This window comes from Sapajus apella, unplaced genomic scaffold (assembly GCF_009761245.1).
Source record: "Sapajus apella isolate SASKATOON/1434 unplaced genomic scaffold, GSC_monkey_1.0 scaffold100, whole genome shotgun sequence".
Classification (NCBI taxonomy): Eukaryota; Metazoa; Chordata; class Mammalia; order Primates; family Cebidae; genus Sapajus; species Sapajus apella.
The window spans coordinates 6047931-6072224 of record NW_022437040.1 but is presented as its reverse complement, the minus strand read 5'-3'; the positions used below and the strand labels follow the sequence as shown (position 1 = coordinate 6072224).

Below are 24294 nucleotides of genomic sequence, written 5' to 3'. Positions count from 1 at the left end.
ATAAACACTCCATGCAGGCATATATACTCACATATATATGCCTATATATTTGTCAGGTTGGCAAAGTGTCAACAATTTTGGATATAGATGGTAATGTAGATGTCCTGTATTATCCCTTCAAATTTTTCACAAATTTAAAAATTATCATAATAAAAATAAAGTTAATATTAAGCCCATATTAATTTCTTAACTTTTTAATTAAAAATCATGATTTTGTATTGTTATGTTACCAAATACATAAATTTTAAGTACCACATATTTCAACTCTAGACCTGTACTCATTGACTCTAAGCTGTAAAAATGTAAGTTAGAAAACAGAACTATACACAGAAGAGATGTGATTAAGCAGTTGATTTGACGACAGAAGGCAAAGAGGAGCATCAGAATAAGACGTGGGCCATCACAGGGTGAGCTCAATGTTCTGCTAAATTTTCCTCAGTGTTGATTTTATCCATCATAACTAGTTATCTCCATAAACAGGTAACTTCCTTTTTGCCACTCTTTAAAGTTTTATTTTACAAACTTGGCATCAAATTTCCACAGTTGTGTTCTGGTCAATTTCCTATACTTGCTTGACTTTCCAAAATAATAGTACAAAATATTTGTGGGCTAGGCAGAAGAGATGACTTCAAGCATCATTGCATTTACGCATCTTCCACAAAGCCACACAGTTAAGCATTTGATTCTTCAACGAGACGAAGCTTTAGTAGCACCCAGGAAGGCATACAGGAAAACCAGGCCATAGTTCCATTTATCAAAATCAAATCAGAGAAAATCTATTCCACATTTATATATAAGGCATTAATATTCATATTTTCTTTTCCTATTACTGCAACAGTTTTCTTCTTTTAAATATCATATCATGGAGTTTACCAAGTCCTTCCTTTATTTCATGTCCTACGATTGCACAGATAGACTGCAAATGCCAAGGAATTGATGAGCTCAGTTCAACAGTTGCTAACAATTTCTCAATTTCTGAGAGAGACAAGTTCTTCAAGTCTAGTTTCTTAGCGCCCATATGTACAGAGACATCTTGATTTTCTTATATCCTACTTATTTCATAACGCTCAGTTTTGGATTTTCCCCCACTTTCATCATCAGCAGAGTCCACAGCAAACACAAAGCCATCTGTGCGTCTGGTATATGACTTCTACAGCGTCACTCATTTCTCCTGACCACGTACATTCCAGGAGTGAAAAGTGACTGTCTTAGAATCTTCCAAGGTTATCTTCATTTTCTCAGTGGTAAAGCCTTTGGTAGGTACGGTATTTACAAATGTATTGAATAGCAGTCTGAATAAGACAGCTGTTTTATCAGAGTGGTCCAAACACCAAATAACAACGTAGAAGGACTGAAATGAACACAGGCTGAACAGGACCGTAGTTTAGGCTGATAGCCCATTCCCCATTTCCAGCTGCAAATGTGTTCCAAATTGAAATACTTCCTGTCTTTGTGCTTTAGAACTTCTCTTCCTAGGTGATTCCGCTGTAAGACTCCGTATTGGAGTCTGAGCCTAAATGAGGCAACATTGACAGGCTTTTCTATATGAGTCAGGGGTGGGGGTGGCACCCCGTGTCCTTTCAGCTTCTCTCTCCAAGGAGCTCTCATAAACAGGTGACTTCCTCTTAACTTAGATGACTTTCATTGTTTCCAGTTAATTTTTTGTACTTGTTCAATAACTGTGAAAGCAGAGATACCAAGAAAAGGCATTCAAACATCTAAACCCCATTTAAACCCTATCTTCTCTTATTCTCACACTCCTTATTTACTGCTTATTCGATGTTTTCATGGCCTCTATAATTATACACATTTTGCTCCAAATCATCTTTATGTAGCCACTCTCTGGTGGTCTTTCAGAGCTTAGAGACAAGTCCACCTTCTCTCTGTGTTCTATTTCAGTCCTCCTTGATAAAATTTATATCCCAAAATGTTACACACAATTCAGCATGAAGTTCTCTGTAGCTTTTTCACTAAGCCTTCTCCAAGGAGAGGCACAATTAAGGGTCTTCCATGTTCTTCTACACAGAGGCTTTGCTTTCTAGAATCTTCCGTTTCACAAAGGTAAGTAGAACAGCACAAATGGAAGCCAGGCAGCAGGACAGGAAGATGGGCATTGAGAAGAGAAAGAAGAGGCTGAGGGCGCTCACCTGGTTGCAGACGGGCTTGTACTTGAGCCCTGGCTTGTTGAGGATCATCTCCAGCTGCCTGCGGTTGAAGTTGGACACCCCGATGGACTTGGCCAATCCTGCCTCCTTACACTTCTCCATGGCCTGGGGAGAAAGCAGTTGTGAGGAATTATTTGTGCACATGGCTGCAGATTATGATAAATGCAAGACAGAACTGTTAACAACTGTTAAGAGATGACAATGAAAATTGCACTGATTCTCAGGAGAAAATTTACAACAGATAACAGAAAAGGATGGTGACAGCAAGAGGAAGAATTTCTGTGTCCTCTTTAGGAAACTGGAGAGATAAATGCACATGGAGGATGGGGAGTACCCGTCTTCCTTGTCCCCAGTTGATCTCCTTCATTTCTCTCTATTCTTTTTCAGTCATGTGTTCTTCCCTATCACTCAGCAAAACCTCCTTTGTCAAGCTCCTTAGTTTCTAGATCCAGTGGTGCATATTCCATTCTCACACATGGAAGCTGGGAAACAGGTTGACCCCTTCTTGTCTTCTTTTTCTGTGCTCTCTCCTCCAAGCACTCACCTCCCATGCGGCACAGAGATCCACTGTGTCGAATATTACTTTTCCATTTTCATCTTTTGGCATTAGGTCCTCACCTGGCTGAAGTAGAAATAGTCATTTTAATTATGTCACAATTTAACTTCTCCAGCCATAGGCATGCTCCCAGGTACATTTTAGGATAATACTCCACCATGAGATAGGTGCTGCAATGTTCTAGAAAATGATATGGGCAAAATGTTTCACATATGGAATTTTAAGGAATGTCTTAAGGAGACAGGCTTCCCTTAATCTCTTACTTCTATTATATGTATTAATACATAACCATTTTACAGGTTTTAATGGGGTTTCACGGTCGACTTTTGTTACTTTTGTCTGTTCCCATAATTTTCTCTGGGGAAATGCCTCTCTTTGCCTGAAAAAGCCCTTCATATCCAGCAATAAGGGACTGTACTCTTGATCCAGGTGATACAATAACAGCTTCTTATCCCCCTGAAGACTTGATAGTCCATGGGCAGGATCATAAACTAAACATGGTCAAATGAAGTTCTTTTCAATATTAATTTGAAAGTTGTAAGACCGAGGGAGGCTCTCTTATGTTAATGACCACGAACTTGGAGCTGCCTCAAAGCTACCATTGGCACCAATGAAAAAGATTGGGACAAAAATCCAGAAAACCTCTTGGAGTGCATAGATAATTACGGAGAGAAGGTCACATTTTTAGAGTCCATGTCAAATCTTTAAATGTATACATGGCAGTGACTACCCATTTGCATCATGCAATACACTTTTAAATAAACTAGCCTGAGGTTTTTTTTATGTACATTTGAATTAAAAGTTATGCACAACACAGAAATTCATGGCTAAGCAAAGCTACAAACTCCATTGTAAAAGAAACCTCAGTGAAAAAGGCAAGGATTATCAGGTCCCATTATGGTTTCCTTTTTAAGACTTATCCAGAGTGAATTCTACCAAATCTGTTTAAGCTTAAAACGAGGAGGGATGATTGAAACTCACTGTGCATTACCTGTGCAGCAGTTTTTTTTTGGGGGGGGGAGGGGCACCACAGCTGCATGAATTTCTGCAACTGTGCACATCCCAAGAGATGGATTCAGGAACCTTAATTAAGACAGGACCTTGAAGGTGGCTATTTTTATTTTCTCGAGTTTTTGAGGCAGAGGCTTTGAGGTTGATGTATTGTCTTCTGTTGTCATCATACATTAGAGAAGGAAGTTTTCACTATTTATTCAATAAAACATGGGTTGGGCATTATACATAGGATTCTTCTCCCGTGTAATAATACCTACACCCTCCTAAGAAGAAGCTTCATTCAACCATCATCGTAAAGGATGGTCATGCTGACAACAGAAAAGAGATTTGATCCCACAAATTGCCTACCTTGAGAGCCACTGGGAAATGAATAAGATAAAGGTCAACATAGTCCAACTGAAGTTTTTTCAGCGAGCTTTCCAAGGCTGATTGGACCAACTCTGGTCGAAGGAAAGTGCACCAAAGCTGCAGAGTAAAAGAAAAGACTTGTGTTGACTAAAAACATGAGCTAATTGTATTAGTTTGCTCCACCTAATATTTAGACATTTTTTACCAGTCCACACTAATGACCCCTGGGAAAAAAAAATTCCCTTTGTGTGTTTTCTTCTGATATGACCTACCCATACGAATGCGATTATATATTGCATACATAGTTAGTACACCTGCAGAACAATGGAATTAAACTTTTCAATAGGTAAAAATTGATATCAAGAAATAATTATTCTAATTATCTGAATTGTGTTTGAGAGAATTTATAAAGCATTTGAACAGTCTAATTTTCTCATCCATTGAACCCAATGGATAAGAATAAGTATTCCTGTTGTTTAGAAAGTGGAGAGCAAAAGGTTTTTAACATGCTGACATGTGTTGAACACCATTCAAGACACTTTTGTTATCTGTTGTTTAATATTCATAGGGCTCTCTTACATTGCATCTCCCCTCCTCCTACACTCTTTGATGAAAAAGACAATTGAGATTAAGAATAATAAGATATTGAAGAAAGCTATTCCAGACATAAGAAAAGCTAAATATGATTATAGGTCTCTATGAGTCTGTAGTCTATGTTAAACCATTCTGATCTGTTTTTTTCCCCCCCAGATTGTGAATTGGAGGCAGTGTTAGCATGTCTCTCCCATGGAAAGACAGAATAGTGCGTAGAGATTCACACTGCACACTTTTTTCCAAGAAGCAATGCAGGAACTTAATAGGAAAACTAAAAGAATTCACAGACCCTTTGAAAGAAATGGCGGGCTGCAGCTTACGCTGTGAGACAGATGAAAAATTGTAAGTGCCCAGAGTGAGAGAAGGGAAGAAACTGCCTCCAGAATCCCTTTCCCACCAGGGAATCTGAAAATCCAGGCCATTGGGAAGGCCTTAACCCTACCCAGACCCAGAACTGATTTAGGGAGATGTGAGAAATAAAGTAGAAGAAGCAGCAGTGGCAAGTGCCACAAAGGCATTCCCAATGTCCAGCATGGACTAAAGGAAGCCATTTCTCAGTTTATCTCACAGGGAATATCAGGGAAGTCAGCCAACCTGAACTGGGGAGTTCAGGCAGGTGTCACAGATTGGAAGAAGCTTCTAACTGAATTTCATGATATTAATATTATCCTGAGTGGGGATGAACTTCTTTTCCAGAACCCTGGGGGAAAGCAGGAAGTGTGCTGCAGACAAATGCAGAAGCCTGCCACTTGCCCTTGCAGGTGGATGAGGAGGGGCATAGCTTGAAAACCAAAGTTGCTATCTCCATAGGAAAAGCTTATGGCCATGGCAACTCTGAGTTCTGAACATGGGCTGCTTGGAACTTAGTCCAGCGCTCTTGGCAGAGCACCATGGGACTGAGATCTGCCTTGACAACTCCATGCGATCTTGGTGAGGCTTACTGCCACCGTCTGCTCCCCACTCCCTGTGTGAACGCTTCTCTGTAGAAGAGGCAGTTATAGTTCCCTTTGGAACATTACCCCAGTGGTCTGAGAACCATCCCCTGACCCTCACAGCAGTGGTGGCTAGCCTCACTCCAGAAGAGTCAGAGTACATACCTACCTAACCCTGACCAAACCTGGTTGTCCACCTCCACTCACCCTGGTAGCTTAACACACAAAAAATAAATTTTTGGGAAATATGGCCCTGTCCATCACCTGAGAAACCAGAATACCTCCCCAGGGGAACATAGGCAAGCTCAATTCTCACTGCTACTACCACAGCTGGTGCTCTTTTGCAACTGCCATCTCTTGGCTGGAGGTCAACCAACACAGTCTATCACAGAATATCTAGGTAGAATAACACTGCATCCAGGTAGGAGAAAGCTTGTGCACGATTTCAGCTACCATCATTGCCTGCAACTCTGAAAGGAACCCTTAAAACTATGAAAATACATGGAAATTAAGTAATCTGCTCGTAAATGTTTTTGGGTTAAAAATGAAATCAAAATGACAAGTAATATCTTGAAATATATGATAATAGTGACAGACTTATCAAAACCTCTGGGATACAGAAAAAGCAGTGCTAACATTAAATGCCTACATCAAGAAGTCTGAAAGCACAAATTGATCACCTAATGTCACACTATGAACTAGAGAAATGGGAAGGAACTAAACCAAAAGCTAGCAGAAGGATGGGAATAACGAAGATCAGAGCAGAACTAAATGAATTGCAATTAAAAAATCACAAAAGATCAATGAAACTAAAAGCTGGTTCTTTGAAAAGATCAACAAAACTGAGACCATTAGTGAGATTAACTAAGAAAGGAAGACAGAAGTTCCAAATAAGATCAATTAGAAATGAAACTGGGCACATTACAAACAATACCAGAGAAATTAAAAAAAAATCATTCAAGACAATTAAGAACACCTTTATGTGCACAAACTAGAAAATCTGGAGTAAGTGGATAAATTCCTGGAAACATACAACCCTCCTAGATTAAATCAGGAGGAAATAGAAACCCTGAACAGACCAATAACAAGCAGCAAGATTGAATCGGCAATCAAAAATTGTCAACAAAAAAAGTCCAGATTCAGATGAATCCACAGCTGAATTCTAACAGACAGTCAAAGAAGAATTGGTACCAATCCTACTGAAACTATTCAAAAGGATAGAGAAAGAGGAAATCCTGCCTAAATTATTTTATGAAGCCAATATCATTCTAATACCAAAACCAGGAAAGGACATAACCAAAAACAAAACAACAAACAAACAAACAAAATAACTGCAGACCAATCGCCCCCATGAACATAGATGCAAAAATCCTCAAGAATATACCAGCTAACTGACGCTATCAGCACCTCAAAAAGATAATACATTGTGATCAAGTGGTTTTCTTCCCATGGGTGCAGGGATGCTATGACATACACAAGCCAACAAATATGATATATCGCACAAAGAGGATTAAAAACAACCATATGATCATCTCAATAGATGGCAAAAAGCAATTAATAAAATCCAGCATCCCTTTATAGTAAAAACCCTCAACAAAGTAGGCATAAAAACCACATATAACAAACCATAGCCAACATCATACTGTGTGGAGAAAAGTTGAAAGCATTCCCTTGAGAACTGGAACAAGAAAAGGATGTCCAATTTTTACCACTTCTATTAAACATAGTACTGGAAGTTTTTGCCAGAGTAATCAGGCAAGGAGAAAGAAAGGGCAACCAAATTGGGAAAGAGTAAGCCAAAGTATTGCTGTTTGCCAATAATATGATCATATACCTATAAACTCCTAGAGATGCATCCAAAAGGCTCCTCTATCTGACAAATTTAATAAAGTCTCAGGTTACAAAATCAATTTACAGAAATTAATAGCATAGCTATTCAACAACAACCATGCTGAGAATCAGATTAAGAACTCAAGCCATTTACAACAGCTGCAGATAAAATCCCTAGGGATATGCTTAACCAAAGAGATGAAAGATCTCTACAAAACAAACAAAACAAAAAACCACTGCTAAAAGAAATGATACATAACACAAATGGAAACACATCTCATGCTTATAGATAGAAAGAATCAATAGTATAAAAATGGCCATATTCTAAATTTATGTGGAACCACAAAAGGGCCTCAATAGCCAAAGCAATACTAAGCAAAAAGAAGAAATCTGGAGGCATTACAGTACCAGACTTCAAATTATACTACAAGGCAATCATTACAAAAACAACATGATACTGGTATAAAAATGGGCACTTAGATCAATGAAACAGAACAGAAAACCCAGAAATTAGGCCAAATACTAATCTTTGTTTGCAGAGCAAATAAAAACATAAATCAGGGAAAAGAACCCTATTCAATAAATGGTGCTGGGACAACCGTTAAGTCACACGTAGAAGAATAAAACTGAATGACATCTCTCACCTTATACAAAAACCAACTCAAGATGGAGCAAAGACTTAAGTCTAAGTCTTGAAACCATAAAAATTCTAGAAGATAACATTGGAAAAACTCTTCTTTACATTGGCCTGTACGTTGGCCTCAGCAAAGAATGTCTCTAAGACTCCCAAAAGCAAATGCACAAAAAAGCCAAAATAAATACATGGGACCTAATTAAACTAAAAAGATTCTGTACTGCAAAAGCAATAATTATGAGGGTAAACAGACAACCTACAGAATGGGAGAAAATTTTTGCAAACTATGCATCCAGCAAAGGGATGGAGGAAAGAGCAAGGGAAAGGAATGGAGAATATGAGCAGCTGCCAGGCACTGCACGGTGCACATCCCAGGCACTTCCCATGTAATCCTCATCATACTACGAAGCAGGGAATATTCCATGTTACACATGAGGAAACTGAGGCTTAGAGGTTGACCGATTTCCCCAAGGTCATTGGCATACCATAGGGGTGGAAGGGAACTATCTCCTGTTTTTTTTTTTTTTTAAGGAAAAGAAAAAAGAAAAAAAGAATAAAGGAGAGGAAGAAAGAAGAAAAGGAAGAGGGAGAGAGAATGGGAGAGTTGCTTGTTTGCCCAGCTAGAATGCAGTCTAAAACTGGGTATTGAAAACCTCTTTTATGCCAATAATTGTGCTTAATAATGGAGACAGGAAAAAATGAGGGAAGAAAATAACAAACAAGCAGCCAACCAATATTTCATTTAAACCTGTGAGTAGGTGTGATGTGGTACTGATGAGAGTGTATATTTTGTGTATTTGAAGTGGAGAGCTCTATAAATGTTTATTAAGTTTACTTGTTCCAGATCTGAGTTCAAGTCCTGGATATCCTTGTTAATTTTCTGTCTCGTTGATCTGTCTAATATTGATGTTGAAGTCTCCCACTATTATTGTGTGGGAGTCTAAGTCTCTTTATAAGTCTTATGTATCTGGGTGTTCCTGTATTGGGTGCATATATATTTAGGATTGTTAGCTCTTCTTGTTACATTGATCCTTTTACCATTATGTAATGTCCTTCTTTGCCTCTTTTGATCTTTGTTGCTTTAAAGTCTAATTTATCAGAGGCGAGAATTGCAACTTAAAGTGACTTTCAAGTAATAAATTTGAACATAACAATGATGAGAAAGACGTCATCATTCTCTGCCTTTTATTTTAGTTTTAATACATGAATATGTGCGAATAAATTGGAACTAATAAGCACAGTTCATCCACAACTACTGAACCAGTTACAGAACTGTCACCTCCACAGAATCACATTAAGTATATGTGCATTCATGCTCATCATAGGCACAGTACCTTTGAAGTGTAGAATATGTCTTCTCTCTTCACACTGCCATCTGCAATCTTGCTTCTAATGGCCAGTCCAACTTGCTCCTCATTATTGTATAAATGAGCAGAATCTATATGGCGGAACCCAGCTTCTATTGCTAATTTGACGACCTCCATAGCTCTATTCCTTGGAACCTTAAGAAGAAACAAAAAGTAGTATTTGGTGATTAATGTACTTGAGAGGTAGTGAAATGGGAAAAGTTTCCTTGTTCTCCTCACAGGGTGTGCAAGGGCATGTGGCTCACTTCTTCAGTGCCCCACTACTCACACCTCTAGGGGAGCATACAGATGGGCAGGTTGTGACAATGTCTAGGGGTGGATGTTTATAGCTCCTGAAGCCCCAGTGGGCGTGTGTTACAGGGTGCTCTTTTGGCTTTGCCATCTACAGGCTTGGGTTAACCAGCTCAATTAGACCCTCTACCTTGTCGCAAGGACAGAGGGCTTTCCGTATCTTGGGTTCTAGCCTTGGTGTCTGAAAAGAAACAGACCACACCTGGGCTTGGAGAATGAGTGCAAGGTTTTATTGAGTGGAGGTAAGTTGGGGAAGTCAGAAGGGAATGGAGTGGGAACGTTTTCCCCTGGAGTCGGGCTGCTCAGCAGCCTGGGCTGTCTTCTGACTGCTCCAGCCAAACTCAGCGCCATTCTGCTTCTGCCAGTATGTGGCCTGCTGGCGTGCTGGTACCTTTCAATGCGTTTCTCTAGATATCTAGCCACCTGTACGTTCCTCCGCTGATGTGCTTCTCTCCACATCCAGCTGCCTGTGTGTTCCTCTGCCTATGTGCTTCTCTCAAAGTCCAGCTGCTTCTGTCTCTGCCTTGGTAGGATCTTGGGTTTTTATAGGCATAGGATGGGGACATGGCAGGCCAGGGTGGTCTTGGGAAATGCAACATTTGGGCAGGAAAATAAAAATTCCTGTCCTCATCTAGGTCTGTACAGGTGGACCCTAGCCAGGGACTATGGCCTCCTCTACCCAGCACTTCCCTTCCCTGCTTCTGTATCATTTAAAGGAACCACGCTCTTCCTTTTCCAGCATTTCTGTATCAGTAGTTCAGACACCAGCAACAGCCTTCACAAACATCACGTTATCCTTGTGTCTTGAGTTAGTTCTATATGTGGGGTTATAAACCCATCCCAATTTGCTTTAGTCTTTCCTGGTCAATAATAAAGGCTGGGTATCTCTGGAACTCTTCAGTCCCGGGCAGTTACTGGTTAATCACTAGCATTAGTGATTAGTTGAGTTTCCCAACAACAACCTCAGATGATGTCATTTGTTGGAAAAATTAACAAGATTCAACTTATAAATATAGTTATTTTTATTATTATTTGAGACAGAGTCTCACTCTGTCACTCAGGCTGGTATAAAGTGGCATGATTTAGGCTCACTACAAAATCTGCCCCTACCCCCACCTTCTTTACCTTGGGCTCAAGAGATCCTCCCACCTCAGCATCCCATATAGCTAGGACCACAGACAGGCACCATGATGGCCGGTTGGTTTTTGTATTTTTGGTAGACAGGATTCACTATGTTACCCAGGCTCAGACTCCCAAGCTCAAGGGATCCACCTGCTTTCAACTACAAAGGTGCTGGGATTACAGGCATGAGTGACTCCATGCACACTCCTAATTATTTTTAATATAGTGAAATGAACACATGGGAAAAGACACACAGAAGAAACTATGGAAAGAATACAGTGTAAGTTCCTATGATTCGTCTTTCAATGATATTGCAGGAAACACACTACTTCCTCCAGGATCACATTTTGACAACATAGGGGAAATGTCTACAAGGGATGCTATTGGGGACTCAATCCCCAAGATTTTAACTGGGTGCTGGTTACATTGACCCAGTCTGTATAGCACACACCAAACTTCCAGTCTTGTAAAGAAAGCAGGTATATAGAAACCCCACACTTTGTACAAGTAGTTAATTATAGACACCACCCTTGTCAGTTACGAAAGGATGAGAAATTCAACTTCTCAGATACCAGCCAGGCTCCAACTTTGAAAACACCTGCATCTATGGGTGACATTCTATAGCGCTGACTCTTTCTACACAGCCATTAGCCATTCTGTGTGCATGACAGAACTAAGCACAAGGAGTAAAGACACATACTCCAAGTATGTAGACTTATACATAAGAAATTAACTGCAAGCTGTAAGGGAATAGTAAAGTATGCTTTAGTCTTAAAAAATAAGGCCAACTTTTTTAGGAAAGATATAATTTCAGTGAAATTTAAAATTATTGACCTCTACCAAATTTGGATAAAGATTTGAAAGGTATCTTTTTTAAACAACAAAGCCATACATAGAACAATTTTCTATTTTAATATGAGTATTTCAGAAGCTTTCTATTTCCAATAATATTAAAAAGAACCAGATGTCAGGTCTCACTGCCTTCCCCTGATACCAGCCCTGATCTCTTTGCTGTGCAGGCACTCAAGTTTACCAAGGCTGGAGCTTCAGTGCCGTGGTTTCCTTACTTCCCCTTCATGACAATTGCATTACAACGTAAACTGCTAGTGTTGATGGTCTTCAAGGTGTCTCTCTGTAAATTCTTACAATGTACAGTTGAGAAGAGTAAGACAAATTTTATGTGACTAGTCCCTATTCACATACTTAGTAGCCTTGGAACACAAGTTTTCTTCCAGTGGAGAAATAGTTCAGTCTAGAAAATAAAGTCTCCATTTTGCCTGCTTTCATGTCAGAGGACCACCCCAATCATTTTTATGCAGATCTGATGCATGTTAACATGGACCAAAAATTCAAAATTTCTTTTGTGAGTTTCATTTTTTCTTAAAATAAAGTTATTTTTTCTTTCACATAATCTTCCTAGAGGTGAGAATTGTATGTGGGAAATTGTATTAAGTCCGGGACCAGAATTATTACTCTGTCATGCCCAAGGCCCCGTGACAGCTCAGCAATACTCTCTGCAACCGCTTTCATGCACCCCATCTTTAGGCACTGTTACCACAAAGACTTTGTTCGATCATGTCTACCTGGAAGACTAAAGAATTTCTTCAATTATAGAAATAAAGAAATAAACCATTCCACTGCAGTCAATCTCCTACCAAAGGAAATGCCAGGCAGTGTTCTTCACTATTGAGTTTCAAATATTCTGCAAAGCTGGGGATGCCCATAAACAGAACAAAAACACAGTGCATAAAATAAAAACAGGCAGTACGTGACCGTATGACCAGACCTCAGTGCAGAACAAAAGTTGACTACCTTTTCTCTTCGAACAGAGACTAGCTCTGACCTAGTAATACAGACATGGTGAGTCACGCAGAATAACATAGTGACACAAAGCCAAAACCCAGGTCATCTTCCACTTACCCTAGCTCTGCTCTTTTAAATGCACAACACTGAAAACGTGATTATGTTACCTCTGGAGGTGCGTAGGTGCCAAATCCCAGTACAGGCATAAAGTGACCATCATTTAGCTCCACACGCGGATATTTGGGATCCATTTTATATCCCTTCCTTCACTAAGCAGATCCTGTTTCCTTCATTAACATCCGGCATTTATATTCACAGGTTATATAAACAACAGGCAGACAATGCCTCACGGCCCGCTGTCTGGGGTTAACGGCATGCAGAAGGAAGCAAGCAATAGTGTATTACACAAGCTGTGAAGAAAACTGAATCCAGTTCACTTGTTTTTTATCCAAGAGAATTCTTACTGACATTATTACATAGTCAGAGTAAAATTATTAATTTCTTGCTGAAGTAAAATTTTCCGTCCAGAATCTATCTGGCTATTATCTATCTATATATCTATCATCTATCCTCTGTCTATCTACCTATCTCAAAAACACCTCCAGTATATTTATAGAATGATTAGTGATCATATGTTGAACTACAAAACACCTCTAGCAACAAGTCTCATTTTTGTTCATGCCACGATGATGCCACATCTTTATTTTACGTCATGTAAATGATCAACCATTTTACATCTTTCTTTCACACAGATGCTATTTAAAGGAATGACTAGTGAGCACTTTTTAAAAGGTGACACTCAATAAAAAATTAAACATTAGAGCCAAAAGAAATTTCCCCTTTTACCTTTTCTTCAGCAAATATTTTTTTTTCTTTGCATTATAAAAGGAATATTCATTCCTAATGAAAATGCAGTCCTGATGGTGTTGTAATCCTGGCAAGGCCTCAAAGAAAAATGAAAACACAGAAATCCTGACATAATGTTTATTGGAATATTAATTATTAACAATGTTTGGTCTTTGGACATTGTTTGCAATATGCAAACAAACAGTGCCTTACAGTATTTGTGTCTTTCATCCAGTTTTATAAGAAACTATCAAAAGTTAACTTCCAAAAAAACTGGTAACTCTTTTATATAATTTGTGATTCTGCTAAATATTATTCATAAAATTAGAAACTAATTACAGTAAATTGGTGAATAATCCTCACATCCCATAATTTTTACTTGTGTCTCCCTTTGGAAGGAAGATTTGAATATAATCATTGGGCCAAGATGTGTTGGCTCAGACCTATAACTCCAGCACTTTGGAAGGCTGAGGTGAGTGGATCACTTGATATCAAGAGTTCAAGACCAGGCTGGCCAACATGATGAAACTCTGTCTCTACCAAAAATACAAAAATTAGCCATGCATGGCGGTGCATGCCTGTAATCCCAGCTACTCAGGAGGCTGAGGCAGGAGAATCATTTGAACCCAACTGAAAAACATTTTCCCTCACTCAGTGTGGGAAACAACCCTTCTATTGGCTGAGGCTTCTGATATACAAGCAGAGGAAAGGTGAGCCTGCTCTCTCTCTTCTGAAGCTGGGACACCCATCTTTGTCTACCCCTGGACATCAGAATTCCAGGCCTTCTGATCTTTGAACTCTAGGTCTTTCACCAGTGGCCCCCAGCTTCTCAGGCTTTCAGTCTTAGACTGGAGGATACTTGGGTGGCTCCCCTGATTTCAGGCCTTCACAGTTGGAAGAGGCCATGGCACTGGCACTCATGGCACTACAGCTTGTGGTGGCAATTTTCAGAAAACAAAACTGAAATGAGGCAATCCCTCAAATGGATTCCTGCTCCTACATTTATAGAGATAGAGAGATTTCATAGATTTACCTATGAGATGACACACACACACATATATACTTGTGTATATATATGGATCTAACATATACCACATATATTATTATATATCTAGAATACACATTCCTAATATAATACAAATATATAATAGGTATTCTAATATAAACATATATTAGATATATATTTAGATATAAATATTTAGTTATATATATCTATATCTACATATATATATTTTAGATTTGTATTTCTTTGGAGAATTGTAAACATACTGATTTGATTGACAGCAGAAGGGGTTCTAAAGGAACAGAATTTATACTGAGTTTTCTGAATTCATTTTGGGGTTGATGGAATGATCACTCTAACCTAATCAAACTCGAATATGCTAAAGACTCTATTTCCAATAATACAGAAAGTACTGTTTACAATATAAACTGTTTCTGGAGATGCATAAACGATCCACATTACCATACTCCACAATTCATAAAAGGCCAGGAAATTAGTGACTCTATATATGATACTTTTGAATAGTTATGGAAAACTATTCAATATAATGACCACTCTACGTGTTGTCTGTTTACTCTGCTAATTTTGTTTTTTTTGTTGTTTGGCAAAAGCTCTTTACTTTAATTAGGTCCCAGCTACTTATCTTTGCTTTTATTGCATTTACTTTTGGGCTCTTGTTCAGGAAATCCTTGCCTAAGCCAATGTCTAGAAGGGTTTTTCCAGTGTTATCTTCCAGATAACATTTGTAGTTTCAGGTCTAAGGTTTAAGTCCTTAATTTATCTTGAGTTGATTTTTTTTATAAGGTGAGCGATGAGGACCCAGTCTCATTCTCCTACCTGTCACTCGCCAGTTATCCCAGAACCATTCGTTGAAAAAGGTGTCTTTTTTACCCACTTTATGTTTGGTTTGCTTTGTCAAAGAGCAGTTGGCTGTATTTGGGTTTATTTCTGGGTTTTCTGTTCTGTTCCACTGGTCTATGTGCCTATTTTTGTAACAAAACAGCGCCATGCTATTTTGGTGACCATGGCCTTATAGTATAGTTTGAAATCAGGTAGTGTGATGCCTCCAGCTTCATTCTTTTTGCTTAGTCTTGCTTTGGCTATGCAGGCTCTTTTTTGGTTCCATATACATTTTAGAATCATTTTTTCTAATTCTATGCAGAATGATGGTGGTATTTTGATGGTGATTGTATTATATTTGTAGATTGCTTTTGGCAGTATGGTCATTTTCACAATATTGATTCTACCCATCCATGAGCTGGAGATGTGTTTCCATTTGTTCATGTCATCTATGATTTCATTCAGTAGTTTTTGTAGTTTTCCTTGTAGAGGTTCTTTTGAGTCCCTGGTGAGGTATATTCCTAAGTATTTCTTTTTTCTTCTTTTTCTTTTCTTTTTTTTTTGTTATTGTAAAAGGGGTTAAATTATTGATTTGATTCTCCACTTGGTGGCTGTTGCTATATAGAAGAGCTACTGATTACAGCAATCTTGTATACAGAAACTTTGCCAAATTATTTTATCAGTTCTAGGAGCTTTCTGAAGGAGTCCTTAGGGTTTCAAATGATCATATCATCAGTGAACAGTGACATTGAGAATTCAGCATATGGTTTGGAGGGTCAAATATGCCAATTACAGCGTTATGCCCTTGGCCCAAGAACCTCACAACCTTCTTACATGCAAAATGTAACCATTTCAACCCAATAGTTCCCAAAACTTGTAACTTGGACCAGCACCAACTTAAAATTCCAAACTACAAAAGTTCATCTCAGATTCAAGGTTCCTGCCAGCTTTGAGCCTGTGAAGTCAAAAACAAGTTATTTACTTTCAAAGTACAACAATATAATCAGTTGTGGGTAAACATTCCTTTTCCAAAAGGGAAAAATTAACAAAAAAAGGAAAAAAAGGTGTGGGTCAGGTCAGGGGAAACAGGACCTACAGAAGTCAGAATCCCAGCAAGGCAGACATTAAACCTTAGAGCTTCAAATAATTTCTGTTTATTTTACGTCCCGCATCCTGGGCACCTGGTACAAGGGTCAGCTCTCAAGTATTTAGGCAGCCCTGTCCCCATGGCTTTGCTGGGCACACCCGGTGTGGCTGCTCTCACAGGTTGGACTTCTATGCCTGTGGCTTTTCCAGGGAGAAGTTTCAAGCTGCCAATGTCTATGTGATTCTGGGGTCTGGAGTCTGTGGTCCTGCTCCCACGTCTCCACTGGGCAGAAACTCCATGGAAACTTCTGACCCCACATTTCTTCTGAGCATTGCCTAAGTAGAGAATCTAGCTGTGGCCTCCACCCCTGCATCAGGCTTCTCCCTGGATCGGTGAAGCTGCCAAGTCTCAACTACTCTTGCACCACAGAGAGATCAGGCTTGAAACTCCCCTCCTCTTTTTGTTTCTTTCTACTTAGCATTCCCTCCAATGACCAGGTGTGAGGCCTCTGGCTTCTCAAGGCTCAAGGGACTAGATAGCTGCTATGTCGGGGCTTCTACCTGAAGAGTGTGGGTTCGTGGGGTTGACAAGAATTCAAACTTTTCCCAGACTGTATACAATCTCAGGGGAATGCTCGGTTGTATAGGGGATATGGAGAAGGGGAGAAGCAGGGAAGAAGGAAAGTAAGAGTAAGAAGTGGGGAGGAGAGATGCGGGGTGTCCTTGAGTCAGCAATAATACTCATGTGCCTCAAATAAGTAATCGATCTTACTGTAAACCAAAAATAACTGAGGCAGATATCAATTAGAGGTTTCATTGGGCAAGGTTGAGGACACACCCCAGAAAGAAAAACGCAAGTCACAGCAAGATCTTTGACCTGAATTTTTTTCAAAGAGGATTATGGGAGCTTCACTATCTAAAGGGTAAAGAACAAATTATTTGAGGATTAAGAAAAAGAGGACAGGTACACAATGAGGCAAGTGGTTACACTCTTGTGAGCCTCTGATTAGTGCTCACCAAATCTACATCTTACACTGGAAAAAAAAGCAGTAGAGAAATAATTCAATTGTGCATTTGTCTTTCACTCAGTAAATCTGCATTTTACATATGATGTAGTAGCATGCAAAATTACAGCTATTTGTTTGGAAATAAAAGGAAGGCAACTTTTGGATAACTCCATTCCCAAGCTTAACCTTCCTTCTGGCATAGTGAATTTGGTGTCCAGAGGACATATTTTTCTTTCTTTCCTTTCCTAGGAAGGCTCATTCCTAGATCATGTCCCATGTTGCTAGGAAGGCTAACTCCTAGGAGGTTGTGAAGTCTTGTGTCATATGGAAGAAAATATGGACAGAAAGAAATAAAAAATTTAAAAAAAGATACCAAGGTCAGATTATAACAAGAAAAGAAAAGCAGTCCTGGAAAACAGATTTAGTCTTTACTACTAAAAACTCTATAGGCAGTAAGTACAAATATATATATAGCTGTTATATATATTTAAATATTTGGTGATTCCAAGTAAAGAAAGTAGGAGAAAAAAATGGAAACATAATTTTGTTGACTTGCAGGCAGAAAATAACTTAGAATTCAGACCAGATAAATTGTAGGCAATTGATAAAAACTGAGAAACAGTAGACAAAGGTAGAAGCTAATAACAGGTGTACTATAGTTTCTTTTTTTTGTTGTTGTTTTTTGTTTTTTGTTTTTTTTGTTTTAGAAGGAGTCTCACTCTGTCACCAGGCTGGAGTGCAGTGACTCGATCTCAGCTCACTGCAACCTCTGACTCCCTGGTTCAAGTGATTCTCCTGCCTCAGCCTCCCGAGTATCTGGGATTACAAGTATATGCCACCATGCCCAGCTAATTTTTGTATTTTTAGTAGAGATGGATTTCACCATGCTGGCCAGGATGGTCTCAATCTCCTAACCTTGTGATCTGCCCACCTCGACCTCCCAAAGTGTTTGGATTACAGGCGTGAGCCACCTCGCCCGAACACTATAGTTTCTTTTGAAATATTTTTTTCTCTCCAGTCCCTGGTTTTTACCAAAGACAAATAGTGAGAGAACGAATTTATTTGTAAAATATGTCTTAGTCTTATTATTCTTAAGCAAGAATAATTATTGGTCGATAGGCTCTTTATAAATTGGCTTTGCTGAAGCTATTTAAAAGAATCTCAGATTAGACTTTTAAAGACCTTTCTATCTCAGCCAAAAATATGTGTGTGCCTTCAGATACCTGAAGTTGGAATTTATTTTGTTTACCAAGGAAAAGCTGGTGCAGAGGGGTGTGGAGGACAGCACTTAATATAATGACTCATCAGTGGTTTAGCCCCAGCTTATGTTCATCCAACTCAGATAGTGAGGACATCCGATGCGCTAAGCCAATGTCCACTGTAATGAGAGGTTGCATAAGTGAAGCCCAAAGGAGTCCAGCTGTGCCATATGTGCCATCCCAGGTACCACTCTTGTTGGGCTGAGGGGTACCTATGGGACACCCTCCCCTGCAGAGGTAAGGTTCCCCATTGTATCTCTGCCGTCTGTGGTAACTCACCATTATTGAGGACCCTAATGGCTCAGGGCCTCCACTCAGGAACACAAGCACTGAGAAATACAGGCTAATGTCCTCAACTATCAAGGGTAGAGGAAGTGAGATCATTGAATCTGAAACCCCCTTAAGGCTGGGGGACAAGGATAGACAGAAAATCTTGATGGTAGAGTCACTCAATCGTGAATGAGGCTCATAAGAGATTTAGCAATCCTATGCACCTCACTCAAATCTACCTGTCTCAGGAAGGACCCAGGAAACCAAGCTAGAATGAGATAATTCAGGTGCCTCTAACAGTGATGAAACAGTCTTGAGCATAACAAGGAAAAACAAAAGCTGACCTTCATAGCGAATGGTACATGAATAATGAAGAGGTCTACATAGTCCAGTCCAAGTTTCTTCAGTGACCTTTCCAGGGCTAGGCGAACGTATTCTGGCTGAAAGAAAGTAGCCCAAAGCTGCAGTGGCCAAAAGAAACAAACTGGATTATAATTTCACACATTTGGGGACCAAAATTAAACTTCATGGTCAGACATTGAGATGTGAGTCTAAAAACCCTGTGGTCTAAAGCTAAAAGAGCTGGGGCTAAATATATGTTACTCAGTGTAAATCAGGTCCTTGATGGGATACTGAAATTTCCTCGAATTACTGCAATGTAATAAATCTGTGACTAAAGCTAAGATGAGGCAGAAAAATCAACTTTAACGTATCAAGGGTTAGAGGAGTCATCCAATGAAATGAGTCAAGAAATGGCAGGACAGGGAGAACAGAATCTCTTGTCCTGTATGATAAATTCCTAGAAAGATTCTTCTGAGAGACTCACATGCTCAAAAGAAGTTGTTATTGATATAAACATACACAGGGTACATCCTTGGAGACCTCAGCTGTTTACACTGGAAGCATGGATTTCCACCTAGGACAATTTTAGAAAGTTCAGAAAACTCAATACTTATTTGAGAAAAAGTATTTTCTTGTCTGGCTCCCTTTTCTGAATAATATCTGACCTTTCTTGCTATGTCCTGAGAGCCTCTACTGAAAAATTGAAGGAGTGGACCCATAGTGGCTTGGTTAATCCATACAACAGTTAAAGGAGATAAGTATCATTATTTCTGTTTTACATATGAATACTGTCTGATGCTCAGAGACATTGAAGAACTGTGTTCTACTAGTAACATATTTCAGAGTAAGCAAGTCATTTCTGTTTCTGTTTCTGTAATGTACCTTCACAATATTAGGAGGTAAATAAAGAATTCAACTTAGACCATATTTTCATTTCAAAATAACATATCTGAACTGATGGTGGCCTCTGGCCACGGCACACACTGAACTTTCACCTTGGTGGTGCAGAATACGTCCTCGCTCTTTAGGACACCATCAGCAATCTTCTCTCAGGTGGCCTGCCCAACCTCCTCCTCATTTTGGTACAAGTATGCTGAATCGATATGGCAGAAGCCTACATCAATAGCCACTTTGGTGGCCTCGGCAGCCTGGCTTTTGGAAACCTAAAAGACAGGAGTAAGAAGAGTTGATGATCTGCCCAATTCAGAGAACATCAATGCATTTTCCCTACAGCATTTTCACTTCTTGCTGGCCTCTTCCTCCAATTTTGATGACGCAAGTTTCAGTGATAGACCTGTCCTCTGAGGACGCTGACTAAACTCCAGTGTAACTTCTGTTCCCAAATGAATTAGAGAAATTGGCTTCACCCTGGAGCATGGAAAAAACACATCTCGTTCCATATGAATCAATTGTAAAAACGTAATATAACGTATGCTAGACACACCTTATACTTACTGGATAAAACGGATCATTGAAAAGCAACTGGCCCCATCTGACAGCTGTTTTCTATTGACATCTCATGTTATAGTTCTACCAAGATTAAGCACATTGTTCTGTCATTTTTAGAGCAATTCTTGCAAAGCAACCCCAAAGCTGGCCTTACCTCACAGTGACCAGAGTGACAGTTCAATTTCCCTGCAATTAACTGAGTGGATGGCTGAATAGTGTATTCCATGAGATGCACAATCTAGTCCCTATTGGACGTTATGCCTCCTAAGTCTTCCCTTCTCATTTCCTAATGAGTGGAATTGAGAGAAAAAAGTTAGTCAGTTAGGTCAGGTTCTTGGAAAAACTCCTTTAAACAGAGAAATGGTCTGAAAAAATAAGGCTGCCGACACAGATGAGGAAACTTACTCAAGTCTCTGGCCCTCTCGGATAAAAGAACGAGTCCCAACACAGAAACACCTTTGTCCTTTGTGCCTAAGACATGCCCACAACTACACTAATAAGAGAACAAGACCCAACACAGAAATGCCTTTGTCCTTTGAATAACCAACAGGTTTCTAGAAAATAGTCTCTTCTCCTTTTGTGGATATGTACACTGCGGGCTACAGGGGTTTCGGTGGGCACTTTCCTTTCCTTTTTTGGACATGCTTTTGACTGTGAGCTGAGCCTCTAAGAATCACCACTTCAGCCTCTGATTGCTCCCGGGCTCGGACCAAGGTTCTGAACAAAACATTCCCTTCAGTCTCTAATTGGTGCTGGGCCTAGGTCCAAGGCAAAGCTGAGTAACAGTTTCTCCAAGTCCAGTCAACACATTCCTTCCCTTCCCAGTTAAAAACACCCCAGGCCCAACCTCACAGTTGACAACCCATTCAGGCCCTCTCCCTAATACAGAGAGCTTTCTTCTTTCACTTATTAAACTTTCATTCTAACCTCACCCTTTGTGTCCACATTCCTTAATTTTCTTGGTTGTAAGTCAAAAAACTTTGGCCAATACCTCACGAGAGCCTACTACATTTTTGATACATTGTTGAGACTGTAAAATATTTTTGGTGCATGGGCTGGGAATGGGATTCATGGGAAGGGTAAGCAGGAGCTGACCTCCAAACTCTACTTTCATTTCGGTTTTTTCCTATCAAGAGCAAATGAAACACTGGGTTCCTGTCAGTGAATAGGGCGGCTGCCAGCCTTACAAGACCCAGGGGACAGGCTTCCTGAAGAGGACTTTTTCAATCCCCATCATCCTCAGGTATTTGGAATGTTAACTCCGTTCCACTCCAATTTCCTTTCACGGAAGCCCTAGCTGTCACACGCAGCTGAAAAGATACCCTAAGACAACTGAAAGTTTCTGGCGGAGGCTACACCTCAATGTTACCTGAAGGCCCTGGACTAACTCCAGTTCCCAACGGCCTGTGAGGGCGTTGGCACCAGAAATTCCAGCATTTCCTACTGCATTTTCCTCCTTTCTTTTCATGGCTGTCATATCTTCTATTGCTTCTTTGTATACAATGTTACAGCATTTTTACAAGCTGTGGATACATTCTTGTTGGGTAAACTCAGTAGGTGTTACAGTAATCAGGAATGTAATTCAAATAGGTACTGTTTATGTGATTTCCTAGAAATGTTAAAGGGGAATTTAACATTTCTGTCTAAATTTGCACCCTGAGATCAATAAACCAATTAGAAGACTGACAAACAGAAAATCTCACAACTGCTAGATCTTCTTATGGCTACATAGTCACATATATATTATGCATGTGATATCTATAAAAAAAGAACTCTGATTAGTTGGCCTAAAAAAAAAACACCATCAAATATTTTGAAGGAAAAGTAAAAGCTATAAAGCCTCTTAGTTCACATGACTTTAATCTTTAAAAAATAAAAAGTCTTAAAAAGTATTGGTAAAAGACAAACGTCTTCAACATATAAATATGTGGTCTAAATTACACAAGTCATATACTAAACATATAAACATTTACTAAGTATTTTGAGATTGCAAACTACTTCTTTGACCTTTAAAAACTGTTAGACTGCCTACTTCACAATTAATAAGACCTGAGGACATATGGAAATAACCACACCTGTAACTATACTAGAAAAAGCCGGCCTTTATGCCTAATACATAATTAAAACAACTTACCAGGTTTTATATTAAAGATTACTAAAGATTACCACTATGACATATAATTGGGACTACTATAAATAAATTCACGTGCAAAGTATATGAAAACAGTAAAATATGTTTTTAATAAAAAATTATAAAAAGACATAAAAATATAAATTTTGGCTAGGATGATTCTGAACTATCATCCTACAAATCCTACCAGGTCATAAGAATAAATAGAATACTCATAACCCAGAGGTTTCTTTATTTGAGAAAAGAAGGCCAAAAAAACTAACCAAAACCAAGCTTTCATACCCCCAAATCTTAACAGATATAACCGTAACCACCAATTATCAGGATATACCAACAGCCTCAGAATTTTTAAACTATCCTGATGCCCCCTTGTTTCATTCTAATACATGTACTCTAATAGCCTAAATTATTGCTTCTCACCTAAAAACTATCACACTCTAAATAATACTACTAATAACACTACACATAAACACCTTTCTTCCAAAGGCCCTTAAACCAACCCCAGGAAAAACTCTACCGTTCCCCACATGACACCACCCTCCAAGAAGAAATAGCCAGAAAAGTCAACACCACTCTCCCTAACAACAATGATGGACTCCATTCCTGAGGGTAAAAATGAAAGAAAAAAGTTAAACAAAGTGAGTTCTTGGCAAAACTCCTTTGAACAGAGAAACAGCCTAAAAAAATCAGACTACACACACAGATAAGGAAACTTACACAAAACCCTGGCTCACTCAGGTACAAAACAAGGCCCAACATAAAAACACCTTTGTCTTTTCTGCCCAATACATGCCAACAAATGCACTATTAAGAGAACAAGACCTAACAGAGAAACACATTTGTCCTATGTATAACCAACAGACTTCTAGCAAAATCTCTTCTCCTTTTGTGGACGTGTACACAGGCTCTGATGGGCACTTTCCTTTCATTTTGAGGACATGGAACTGTGAGATGAGCCTTTATGAATTATCACATCAGCATCTGATTGCTCCTGGGCCAAGGTCCCAGGCCAAGATTTCACTTCAACTCCTGATTAGTCCTGGACCAGGGTCCTGGGCCAAACTTTCACTTCAGTCTCTGATTGATCCCAGACCAAGGCCCCACGCCAGGCTGAATTACACTTTCTCTAAGACCAGTCAACACATTCTTTTTCTTCCCTGTCCATAAAACCTTAGACCTGACCTCATAGTTAACAATCCATATGGGCCTCCCCTCTACTACAGAAAACTGTCTTCTTTCACTTACTAAATTTTAACTCCAACCTCACCCTTCGTGTCCATAATCCTTCATTTTCTTGGTCATAAGACAAAAAACTTCTGGTAATACCTCAAAATGAAAGACTACTACATTTTTAATATATTGATGGCACTGTAACAGAATCACAGTGGCTTCTTATATGACAAAA

The 24294-nt window shown here is 39.2% G+C and overlaps 1 protein-coding gene and 2 long non-coding RNA genes across 11 annotated transcripts in view; 1 reads left to right on the top strand and 2 right to left on the bottom strand.

Annotated features, from left to right (window-relative positions):
• Positions 1 to 13983, bottom strand: part of AKR1C4 (aldo-keto reductase family 1 member C4) — a 36268-nt gene extending 22285 nt beyond the window's left edge. For 4 of the 8 annotated variants that reach the window (XR_004262635.1, XM_032258233.1, XM_032258235.1 and 1 more), the window contains exons 1-5: positions 12824 to 13066; positions 9408 to 9575; positions 4084 to 4200; positions 2710 to 2787; positions 2148 to 2270 (exon numbers count right to left, since the gene is read on the bottom strand). Coding sequence is in view for 7 of the 8 variants with exons in the window: in XM_032258233.1 (XP_032114124.1) it covers positions 2148 to 2270; positions 2710 to 2787; positions 4084 to 4200; positions 9408 to 9575; positions 12824 to 12907 (570 nt within the window). In the remaining variant the exon portion in view is untranslated. The other 4 variants (XM_032258230.1, XM_032258234.1, XM_032258231.1 and 1 more) reach the window with 4 other exon arrangements.
• Positions 368 to 22527, top strand: LOC116536457. Its single transcript, XR_004262644.1, has 2 exons — positions 368 to 407; positions 21893 to 22527. It is a non-coding gene; the product is annotated as an uncharacterized LOC116536457 (long non-coding RNA).
• Positions 15918 to 21910, bottom strand: LOC116536456. 2 transcript variants are annotated; one of them, XR_004262642.1, is made up of 3 exons: positions 20305 to 21910; positions 19312 to 19428; positions 15918 to 16300 (listed from the first exon to the last, which is right to left on the bottom strand). It is a non-coding gene; the product is annotated as an uncharacterized LOC116536456 (long non-coding RNA). The 2 variants fall into 2 exon arrangements; XR_004262643.1 differs by having other exon boundaries at positions 19312 to 19407.
• Positions 22528 to 24294: the final 1767 nt, after the last annotated feature.